The 12749-nt window shown below is 46.7% G+C and overlaps 1 protein-coding gene across 1 annotated transcript in view; it reads left to right on the forward strand.

The window, feature by feature from the left end:
• Nucleotides 1-12409, forward strand: part of LOC117786900 (DNA N6-methyl adenine demethylase) — a 105732-nt gene extending 93323 nt beyond the window's left edge. The window contains 8 exon segments of the mRNA XM_034625315.1: nt 639-1085; nt 2813-3324; nt 3326-3387; nt 3390-5408; nt 6363-6567; nt 6639-6802; nt 6870-7383; nt 7471-12409. Coding sequence (XP_034481206.1) covers nt 639-1085; nt 2813-3324; nt 3326-3387; nt 3390-5408; nt 6363-6567; nt 6639-6802; nt 6870-7383; nt 7471-10330 — 6783 coding nt within the window. The 3' untranslated portion in view covers nt 10331-12409.
• The last annotated feature ends 340 nt before the right edge of the window (nt 12410-12749 follow it).

Consider the following 12749-nt stretch of genomic DNA (forward strand, 5'->3'; position numbering starts at 1 on the left):
GCTGCTGCTGTTGTTGTTGTTGTTCTTGTATGTATTTGGCTGCACAAATAAATTGCACATAAATCGCTGGCCACATAAATTTTACATGTTGCCGGCGTGCAGACTCAAAAACAAGTAAAAATTATGTGTCCGTTGCAAGCATAAATTATACTAGCGACAAAGGGGCACAGGGATGGGGAAGGGGCTGGGGGGAAGGGCAATGCTATGTGAAAATGTGGCAATTAAAATATTTGAGCGTCTAACAAATTTCCTTAATTAAAACAAAAGCAAAGAAAAAGAGCTAGAACAGCTCCGGGCAATTGTGCAATTAGTTTTAAAGCGTAAATTGCCGAAAGGCAAATAAAATATAAAAAAAAAAATGATAAATAAAAGCAGCTGTTATATGATGAAGGTCAAACCTGAGACACCCACAACAACACAGCAGCAACAGCAACAGCAGCAACAACAGCAACAACAGACAGCGAGTGTCATAAATTAATTACATATAATTTAAAGCGCACTCGGCGAACATTAACAACGGCAACAACAGCTCTAAATTGCCCCATAATTTATGCATTTATCTACGCCTTACAGTTACTTTTGTCAATGCCATTAACCAACTAATAATTTGTCAACAATTTTGTTGTTTTGTCTTACAGTCACGCGCCCGCAAAACCTCCACCAAAGCAAATAAACTGAATGCAGCCGCTGGTGCCATTGCCGCCGCCGCAACAGCAACATCGCCACGTTTGAGTCCAGTGCCTGCAGCAACACACTTGCCGCAGCAATCGCCAAATACAACAACGACAACAGTTGCCGCAGCAGGTGGTAGCTTGCAGCAGCAGCAACAATATCAGCAGCAGCAACAGCAGTTGCAACAACAATTGCTGACACATCAGCAGCAGCAGCAGCAACAGCAGCACTATCAACAGCCGCAGCAACATTTCCAGCAGCAGCAACATTTGCAACAGCAGCAGCAGCAACAACAACAACAGCAGCAGCACGCACAACAGCAGCAACAACACCAGCAGCAACATTTGCATCAGCAACAGCATCAAATAACCGCACAAATACAAACCATGAAGGATCAACCGCAACAACCAATGGTAAGTAAAAACATGAATCTAACGAAATATACGAGTATATTGCAGTTTAATATTTAAAACAGCAACAGTTGCTACTGCAAGCAGAGCGAGCATTGACCTTCAAATGTGTTTGGCCAGTCAATCAGTTCACATTGCATTTGCCATTCACTGACAGAAAAATAACACAAATTAAAGCTGTGCGTGTGCAGCACTCGACCAACGACATTGGCCAACGTTGCGTATACGTCACATGCGCCCAATCAACTGCAGCTGTGCTCACATAACCAGCAGACAGCGGGACAGGCAGATAGAGAGACAGAAAACAGATAGACAGAAAGGCAAACCACACAACTGACTCTCACACACAGAAATATACAAATATACTACAAATACACACACGTTCATTCATAAACAATTTTTCGATTTTTATCAATGATTGCAAAATGTTTTTAAAATAAAACGCAGACCATACAGCAGCAGCAGCAGCAGCAACAACAACAGCAACAGCAGCAGCTGCTGTCATCAACAGCCGCAGCCAGGTGCACACTCATACACAAACACATATAGACAAAATAAAATCCTATATTTACAATAGCAACAACATCATCGAGTCGCACCCTCTGGAATCGGGCAAAAAGTCATAAAAAAAGAGCTATTAAATTTATTTATATACGATTTTATATTTTATTTGATTTTATTGTCGTTGTCTGGCCATTGTTAAAGCAATAGTTGCTGTTGTTGTTGTTGCTGTCGTTTGCATATAGAAAAATTTCACTTTCATAATTTTTGCGCTCGTAAAAATGCAAATGAAATGAAAAACGACGTCACATGTGGGAGGGGAGGGTAGGGTGTTCTGTGTTTTGTTTTCATCAGACGCCAAAACATAAACATAAAACGCGAAAAACTGTAGCATAATTGAAGGCGCGTCAATCAGCAACAACAGCAACAACAACATGAGTACAAAATATAACAATAGACGAGGGTTGTGCATAATTGCGATACCAAATATTTGCCATGTTGTTTGTTATTTTCCTGTTTGTTGTTATTGGCTTGACTTGCTTTCGGGGCTTGGACCAATTAGTGGGTCGCTTAATTAGGGCGCGACTAATGTGATTTATGTTTCGACTATGACAGGAAAACAATATTTATAGTTGCGCAAAAGCAGCCCCTAATAGAGGCTCTAAGCATAAAAAGGGTTGTTTAACCATGTTAATGTTGATACTTAGGAAGAGTTACAGTTATATTTCTGTAAATAACAGAAACTATAAAGATCTTTATTTGTGGTCGACTTAAATAAATATAATAAATCAGACTGTTTAACTGCACTTAATCAACATTGAAATAAATATTAATTTCCCACTTCCGTCATTTAGCTTAAAATAAGCACACATAATTCAATTCGTTTATCGCCTACTTGGCATTTCCGGGAAAGCATTCATTTAAATGCTCATAGTTATAGATTATGGAAGAAGGAGAGCAATAGAAAGAGCAACAATCTGAATATACTCGAAACTTAATAGATGTATGTACAAGCTGCTCGCTTATCGATAGTATGCGATAGTATTGTAGATAGTTTATTATATTGATTGTATTATATGATATTAAAGTCAGATTAATTACTTGTTAGTATTCGCTATCTTGCAGTGTTTTACAGAATTTTCCTGGAAAAGAACACTTTACTTATTTTAAGATTAGTTTGTGTACCAATCGATAGTATTTGGCTAATTGCTTTCTTTTTTGATTTACAGGCACCCATGGCCTTCTATCCGACATGGCAGGCGGATCCATCGCAGGGCTGGCAGAACCAGTTCATACAGCAAATACCACAGAATACTCCAGCCATCACATCGCTCAACTCGTTGGATTTCCAGACCCAGTCCTACGCCTATCCATCAAATGGCTACGTGCAGACGGGTCTCGGCTTCGATCCCAACTACGGACGCTCTCCCTACGGAGCGCCAGTGCAGCGCTACGACTTCCAGAGCCAACAGCTGTCGAGTGCGCCCATTAACCAGGTGGGATTGCAGAGTGTTGCCGCTGGCTTTGCGCCCGGTGGTGTTAGCTATGCCGGACAGGTGTCGACGGCGCCTGCGCCACCCACTGTTGGCCTGCAGCAGCAGCAACAGCAGCAGCAGCAGCATCTGGGGGCTGATCTGAACAAGAGCATGTCGGGAAACGACACGCCTGGATATCCGCGGGTGAGCAGCGTGCCGCCGCGCTCACTCAACTGTAACGGGTATCCAGGCGACTACAGCGGATCTCAGCAACAACAACAACAATCACAACAGCAACAACAACAATCACAACAACAACAACAGCAACAGCAAGCGACGACGGCAGCAGCAAGTGTTGCTGCCACGCCCACAGCAGTGCCCGTAGTCAGTGGTGCCTCCAATGCAGTGGTAGCCCAACCAGCCAGCTCTCCCATGCAACCACAGACCCAATCGGTGCCCCAATCGCCCACACGCAGCCTCATCCAGCAGCAGCAGCAGCAGCAGCAACAACAGCAGCAACATCAGCCACGCCTTGTCTCGCAATCGCCCAACCAAGTGCCGCCCTCTCCGAACGGAAATGGACTGCAGCCTTATGGGAGCAGTGTGCAGACACAGCATCTTGGCTCACCGCCCATGCAGGACTGGAACTGGAGCAATCAGCAGCCCCAGCAGCAGCAGCAGCAACATGCGTCGCCAGCAGCACAACAGCAACAGCAACAGCAACAGCTGACGAGCGATGGTTATGCGGCGCAGGGTCAAGGCGAGAGATTGCATCTGAATACGCGCATCAAGTCGATGATCATGAGGAAGAGTGACTCAAAGGATGCGCCACCCGACATTCAGCTGCAGGGACAGGTGACAGCGTCATCTGTCGCCCAGCAGCAGCAACAGCAGCAGCAGCAACAGCAGACCGGTCATTTTTTATCGTATAGCCACCATCTCCGGCCCGAGACGGCGCTGAGCGCCAATGGGTCGAGCAGCGTTGCGCCTCCGGGCGCTCTGGGCGTTGCCGAGCCCATCGGAGGTGGTGGCGATCAAATCTGGAAGCCGCACCACGCCAACTCCTTTAAGAAGCCAACCGTTGGTGTTGGTCTTGGCGTTAACAGCGGCTATGCCGGCACGGATCATCAACTGCAGCTGCAGCTGCAACAACACCAGCCAGGACAACACACGACCATCAGCCATGCGGAGGCACCGCCCCAGCCCGCCATGCCCGCCATGCCCCCCATCCAGCCACCGGTGCAGCCTCAACCCAAGAAGTCGCGCAGTCGCAGCAAGGCGAGCCGAGCTGCAGCAGCTGCCGCCGAAGCAGCCGCCGCTGAGATCGAAAGGGATCGCAATGCCAATGATCCGGGTGGTGGAGGATTAAAGGCGCTTGGCGCCCACTATCCGCCACCGCCGGGCAGCAGTCAGGACTATCACGGGCAATATATCAAGACAGAGCCGGGTCTGTTGCCACCGCCACCAGGTGGACAGCCCAACAAAATGGAGGGTTACGAGCGCAACTATCAGAACTTTATCCAGTACGCCGACTTCTGCCAGAACGATGGACAGGGTCAGCCGGTGCAGCAGCATCAGCATCAGCAGGACTATGCCGGCTATCATCACAATTCGGCTTATTATGGAGCCGGAGCCGGCAGCTTCCAGCAGAACTTCCAGCAGAGCTTTGTGCCGGGCTATCAGGCAGCTGCGGCATATGGCAGCCGTGGCAAGCCGCCATCGAATGCGGCTCATCATGGAGCACATGGTCATGGGCATGGTAACAGTATGCTGGAGTTGGACCGCAAGCCGGACACCAATAGCATCATACCACTGCCCACCAACTATGAGAAGGATATACCAGCCCATGCGTATCCCATTCCAGCGCATCGCTATGCCCTCGGACATGGAGCACCGCCGCCACCTCATCTGAGTCATCACGGCATGCTCGAACCGAAGCTGGAGGATATGGGCATGCTGGGACACGGTCATGGCCATGGACATGGCTATGCCTATCTGGGCGAGGGTAAGCCCATTAACAATGGCTTCTCCTGCTGCCGTCAAGGCGGTACCAGGCCGCCCACAGCGGAGCACCTCAAGGACGGCACCTGTCTCGGTTTGGGCATACAGCCCAAGGAGGAGCTTCTCGACGAGGAAGAAATGGCGGAAGCGCACAATGGCGTCAAGGCCAAGTCGAAGAAACAGAAACAGGATGAAATACCCGAGATAATTGTCAAGCATGAGAAGATCAATCCCATGTTCGATACCACGGATCGATTGGAGAAGGGCAACAAGACGGAAATACCAGAATGCGAGTGCTTCCAGTCCGACAAGAATCCGCCCGAGCCGGGCACATACTACACGCATCTAGGTAAGTGAAGAGCTCCAGGGAAATCCTACTTTAGACCCTTGGGAGTTTTGGGAGTAAACCCAAGGCCTTGGAGGGCAAAGCCTGGGAGGAAAGATGGAAAATTCTTCGGGAATAGAGGGCCTTTTTGAGCTAGGTCTTACTTAATAAAAACTAGTCGGCCGGTGCTAGAGTCGAGCATACTCGACTGTCGGAGACCCCGTACTTACTATGGCAAAAACTAATGATGGAAAAATTTCTTAAATGTATATTCTATCAGTTTGGCTACGATATCTCATAAAAGAAAATATTTTTCTCACTAAGACTTGATTTACGCCCGATCGGTCCTATGACAGCTATATGATATAGTGGTCGGATTTGAACCAACTTTGGACAGGATATATAAAACCAAGTTTAATGCATTATTAATCAGTTTGCTTTAGATATCTCACAAAACAAAGTTTTTCATACTAAAACTTGATTTTCGTCCGATTGTTCCTATATGATATAGTGGTCCGATTCAAAAAAGTAACAAACTTGACCTGCCTGCAATATAGAGGAATCTACATACCAAATTTGGTGTCACTAGCTTTTAAATTGTTCTTATAATTTGGATTTGAAATTTTTTTTTTCGATTTGTGGGCGATAAAGGGGGCGTACGGAGTTTGGTGTCTCTAGCTCTTATAGTCTCTTAGATCTAGGTGTTCATACAGACGGACAGACAGACAGACAGACAGACAGACAGACAGACAGACAGACAGACAGACAGACAGACAGACAGACACAGACAGACGGACATTGCTATATCGACTCGGCTATTGATGCTGATCAAGAATATATATACTTTATAGATTCTGCCACGCCTCCTTCTGCCTGTTACGCACATATTCGTTAAAGCAAACCCAATAGAACCCTGTACTTTTTTTTAATACGGGGTCTAAAAATACTTACACTAATCTTAATCTCCTCTTCCTGCAGGCACTGCATCCACGCTGATGGAGCTGCGACGCGAGTTCGAGGATCGTTGTCAGTTGACGGGTCGTCAGTTGCGCATCGAGAAGATCGTCTACACGGGCAAGGAGGGTAAGACCTCCCAGGGCTGCCCGGTGGCCAAATGGGTTATCCGACGCGCCGATCCCGAAGAGAAAATTCTGGTGGTGGTAAAGAAGCGACCAGGTCACAGGTAAGCAGCAGCAAAAGTCACAGCTTAACAAGTATCGATTGAACTTATCATTTTTGATTTCTGCCACGCAGATGCATTGCTGCCTACATTGTGGTGTGTATGGTGGCCTGGGATGGCATGCCACGCCCGGAGGCGGACAATGCCTATAAGAATTTGATACCGAAGCTCAACAAGTACGGTCTGCCGACAACGCGCCGTTGCGCCACCAATGAGAATCGCACCTGTGCCTGCCAAGGTAAGATATTAAAACTCAGTTGTATGCCGAAGTAAGTAAGTAAACTTATCTCTCCTCCCCATTGTAGGTCTGGATCCGGAGACGTCGGGCGCCTCGTACAGCTTTGGCTGCAGTTGGTCCATGTACTACAATGGATGCAAGTACGCCCGCTCCAAGACGGTGCGCAAGTTCCGACTGTCGGTGAAGAGCGAGGAGACGGCAATTGAGGATCATATGAACCTGATTGCCACTCTTCTGGCGCCGGTCTTCAAGCAGGTTTGCCCGCGATCCTATGACAATCAGACAAAGTACGAGCATGAGGCATCCGATTGCCGGCTCGGCCTGGAGCCGGGTAAGCCGTTCTCGGGTGTCACCGCCTGCCTGGACTTTTGTGCGCACTCCCATCGGGATCTGCACAACATGCAGGACGGCTGCACGGTGCATGTGGCACTGCTGAAGCCCGACAATCGCGATAGCCGCCTGCCCGACGACGAGCAGTTCCACGTCCTGCCGCTGTACACAATGGACGGCACGGACGAGTTCGAGAGCGTCGAGGGGCAGCGGGACAAGCATCGCACCGGCGCTGTGCAAATGCTGGACAAGTGAGTGTAGTGTTGAGTTTTGAGCTACCCGTTGCAGCTCGGAGCACCTGTGGAACAACACGCTAATCTTGCTGCTCTCTTCCTTAGATTCCCCTGCGAAGTACGTGTGAGATCCACACCGTTGATACCTTGTCGCCGGCATGGCAAGAAGCGCAAAGAGGACGAGTCCGCGACGCCGGATGCCGAGCAGGATGCTGCCGCAGATGGCAGCAGCCAGAGCTCCAGCAACGGCGCCCAGCAAACGCAGTCCCAGCAGAGCAGTCCGCCCGCCTTGACCGCTGCTGCGCACATCAAGAAGGAGAACGGTGCCAGCAACAACAACAACAGCAGCAGCAGCAGCAACAACAACAGCAGCAAGTCAAAGTCCAAGTCAAAGTCAAACAACTCCAGCGCATCCACGCCAGGCTCGGCGCCTCCAACGACGCCATCTCCTCGCTGTCAGACGCCGGTCACGAACAATCCCAGTCCGGCGGGCAGCGCGTTCAGCACGCCGCCCGTCAATCAGCACGGCGGCAATCCAAATGGCAACGGCAACAACAGCACGGCAGCTGGTGGAGTTGCGCCACCCGGAGGTCAGCCCAATCAGCTGATGAGCTCCAATTCGAGCCTGATGAACATGGCCACCATGATCGACACCTTCACGGACGCCCAGCTGCAGTCCAACCAGATCTCGAGCACCGTGCTGGACTCGCCCTACTCCTACGACTACCAGACGGGCTCCTACATCGACTCACGCAACTACTACGGCAACTGGCCACCTCATGCCATGGGCATGGCCGCCGGCAGTGCCGCCTTGACGCCCACAACGCCCACGGCGCCGTTGGTGCAGCATACGCATACGGTGACACCGCCAGCAGCAGCAGCAGCAGCAGCTGGAGGAGCAGCAGCAACAGGCATTGCAGCGACAGCAGCAACAGTTGCGCCTGCAGTGGCTGCCACAGCAACAGCCTTGCCGCCTGCCACGCCCATCACAGTGACGCCCACGCCTGCACAGCATGATGCCAGCAATGGTTATACGCCTAGCTACAACAATCTAACGTCGCCAGTTCTGGGCGTACAGCAGCAACAACAGCAGCAACAACAGCAGCAGCAGCAGCAACAACAGCAGCAGCAACAACAGCAGCAGCAGCAACAGCAACAACAGCAGAGTGGTGTCGATGTCACCGCCGTTGTTGGTGGTGAGCTAAAGAGTCGCGTCAGCGAGGAGAATCCCGACTCGACAACGCTGGTCAATCACTCCCTAGTCGAGAGTAAGTTAACCGCCTTGACAGCCATGCAACCCATGACTAATCTAGCACCACCACTTCATCACCACCACCACCACCCACACCACCACCATGCACACCATCATCCGCACACGCCAGAGGGTTTCGTGAAGCCAAAGCCACCGCCCAGCGATTACCAGTACACGCAGTATCCCAACAACTATCAGATGTATCCGCCGCCACCGCCGCCGCCTCACTCGGCGTACTCCGCCTACGATGCGTATCAGAACATGAACTACAACTACGGATACCATCATCAGGCGTACTCGCCCTACGGCATGTATCCACAGCAGACGCCTCCACCGACGCCGCCGCCGCCATCGCCCAACTGGAATGTCTACGGACATCATCAGAGCTCCGGCGGATATGGTGCGACGGGTGGAGCAGCTGCCTCAGCGGGTGGTACACTGCTAGCCACGCATGGTGCGATGCCGCCCGCAGCAACAGCAACGCTGGTGAAGCCCACGCTGCCAACAGTAGCGCCATTGCAGCAGCAACAGCAGCAGCAGCAACAACAGCAGCAGCAACAGCAACAGCAGCAACAGCAACAGCAGCAACAGTTGCCGGTAACTCCGCCTCAAACTATATTGCCCGATCTGAGCAATGGTCAGCTGACTGAGTCCACGGTTACGCCCACTGCGGTGGCCATTGCTGAAGCGCCACCTGTCGGCAACCCCAGCAGCAACAACAGCAATAGCAGCAACAGCAGCGATGCCAACGCCAACGCAGCAGCAACCGGCGGCAACACAACGACAACTGTTGCTCCGGCCAGCACGAATTCGAATAAAATCGAGCCCATTGGCGAAGTGGCCGAGATCAATGAGAACATTGAAGCGTTTCAGGATCCACAAATGGGTGGTGTGGCCATTGCCCTCAATCATGGCAGCGTGTTGATCGAGTGTGCCAAGCATGAGATGCATGCAACGACAGCTGTACGGCGACCGGATCGACATCAGCCGACGCGAATGACGCTGATCTTCTACCAGCATCGTAACTTGAATCGTGCCAGGCACGGCATCGATGAGTGGGAGGAGAAGATGCGCGTCAAGAAGATCAACACGGACCTCGACAACAAAGCCAAAGAGGAGCGCGAGCGATTGCTGAAGAAGGCAGCCGGCGAGGATGACGATGATGAGGAGATGCATGATGAGCAATTGACGGCGACGACGGCGCCACCGATGCCCATTAAGAAGGAGACCAATGGCGGTGGTGCCATCAAGAATGGCGCTAGTGGCAGCAAAAAGAAGAAAAGTGACACTAGTAAAAAGTCGCAATCAAATAACAACAACAATAATAACAACAGCAGCAGCAACAATAATAACAACAACAACAACAACAGCAGCGAGCAGCCAAAAAACGAGAAAGTTGCCCTCCACGCACCAACACTAACAACAACGTCGTGGACGACCCTGTTTCCTATGCACCCATGTGTGGTTACGGGGCCCTATCAGGAGGGCAATAGCAGTCCAACATCGTCCACGAATGGCAGCTCCAACGGCAACGCCAACACCAATGGCAACAATGGCACCAATCCCAATGGTCCAACACCCCAACAGCAGCAGCAGCAGCAGCAGCATCAACAGCAGCAGCAACAGCAGCAATTGCAGCAGCAACAGCAGCCGCCCACAGCAGCAACAGTGGGCGTGGGCGTGGGAGTGGGAGTGGGACAACAACAAACCTGAGCGCCTATCAATGCCATGGTATGGGATCCTACTACTATTGGTAGCTCATCGCTGTTTAGCTCTAAGCTTAAGCCTCAAACGACTGAAATATTCTCACAACAATTATTTTTGTAAACGCGTCCTGATTTCGTGTGCCATACGAAAAGGAGTGGAATGGGGAGCGGGACAGCAGGCAGCGTAAAGTAACACAACCAAAACTCCACTACAATCACACACACACACACACACACACACACTCTCACAAAATATGCCTAGTTTATACACTGAACGAAATGCAGCTAGATATACATATGAAAAACATAAACAAAATGAAAATCACATAAGAATTTTAGTTACTTAAGAGCAGCTATATTGTTGGCAATTTCTGTTAAATGAGTTAATTATATTAATTTTCATATTTTTTTTGTTAAGCAGCAAACAGCAAATACACTACAAAAAACAGCAAACTACAGAACAAAAAAAAAAAAACTAAAAAAAACAAACATAATGATAAACTAAATGAAAAATCAACCTAATAAACAAATGCTAAAGAATGTTTTGCTTGAGTTTCTATTGCGAGCAAAATAAACATATTAAGATAAACAAAAAGAAAACTGTTAGTGGACGGATACTCGTAAAAGATCATTGCCAAAAGTACAAATAAACCAATTTTTTAAAGCAAACTAGAAACAAAACGAACGTAAAGAATTTCGCAATCAACAAAAGAAAACAAATCATAAAAAATAAATAGTTGGTAACAAGTTTTTACTGGTACACTAAAAATAGCACTACAACAACCATTATACATATATATATTTTCAAAACAAGTTTTCATTTCAATTAATTTAACAATTTGACTGTCTCTTGATGCTGTTGCATACGTTTCAGCGCCAAGCGAATTCAAATTGAGCGAATTCAAAGCAAATGACGTTAGTTCTCTTCGTGCAGAGCACATGCGATGCTCTTTCGATCGCCTCTCTGTGCGCAAGAGAGCGCCATTTGTGACATATTTCATTTAACGTTAACTGCAATTACACTCATACTCTCAACACTCACACACTCAAATACACAAAAAGAGCGTAAGAAGGGCAACCTACAAGAACAACAACAGAATATAAACAAAATACAAATTGAATTTGCATACTAACATTTATATATGCAGTAGTATTTGTGCATCAGGCGAATTGAGCACAGCGAGGGGGGCTCGGGTGGGCAGAACTTTTTAGCTAAGCATACGTAAAAAGCACATAAATAAGCATAAAGCATAACGAGTGAAGATAAAAGGAAATGTATGAAATGATAGAAAAACAAGATGAGAAGAAGAGCAGCGCGTAATGCATCAAGACATTTTTTAAACATTATTCATAATTTAAACTAAGTTTAAGTAAAAAACAAACAAAAAACTACACACAAACATACATAAGTATATGAAATAAAATGAGCAACAAAAGAAGTTTTATTTATTTATGCGCGCCAAAAAAAAAGGCAAAAACCTTTTTTATGAAATGTGCTGTAAATGTTAAAGCAATTCAAATGAAAACTATAACTAAAATCCCCAAAAAAAAAACAAAAAAAAAGACTCGAAACCAAGCAAGTATTAAGTAAACAACAACAACTATAAATTAACTAAAGAAGAAACATTTTGCTTTTTCATTTCACGCATGAATTTGCATCCATCCAAAAACAAGAAACAAAATGGCAGCGCAACTGAATTTCAAATCAAATTAGTCTAAAAACAAATAAAATAAAAACATTATTTTGCACAAAAATGGTTATTAATATATATGTATACTTATGCTTATAATTTAAACAATTTGACGATGAAAATGAAAGTGAGGAAAAATTGTGCAGAAGAGAATCATAAATGTAAAACGTATGTATGTAAAGTTAAGGCATGAAAGAAGAAGACGAAGAAGACTTTTGAGCAACAAGAAAAAACAATGTTTTGATAAATATTTAAATGTTTATATATATAAATATAAATTACGATAATTAATTAAATGATTAACTGATTACGCAAGCCAACAACTATTATAGTTTGTAAATGCTTTTTATATAATTTTCGAAATAAAAGGAAAACCAACTTTTTGCCATTATTAAGTTATACACAAGTTTACAAATGTGTTTTAAGTTTCTTTTTTGCAGGGCAAGAGCATGAAAATGAAAATATATATATATACACGATATATATTGAGAATATATATATATATATATATATACTATAAATATTGGCATATATTAATATTACAAAAAATGAGAGAACACTAGAAAAAAAAACCACGTAAAAATATCGAATCATGTATGAAGATGATAACGATAAGCATCAGACAGTTTGGAGCTCAAGATGCTGATAATGATGATGATGATGATACATATTGTAAAACGATAAACAAAACTGAAGAAAAAGAATGAAAAACAAAACGTATATGAAATAAAACAT

Source organism: Drosophila innubila (genome assembly GCF_004354385.1).
Source record: "Drosophila innubila isolate TH190305 chromosome 3L unlocalized genomic scaffold, UK_Dinn_1.0 0_D_3L, whole genome shotgun sequence".
Lineage (NCBI taxonomy): Eukaryota > Metazoa > Arthropoda > Insecta > Diptera > Drosophilidae > Drosophila > Drosophila innubila.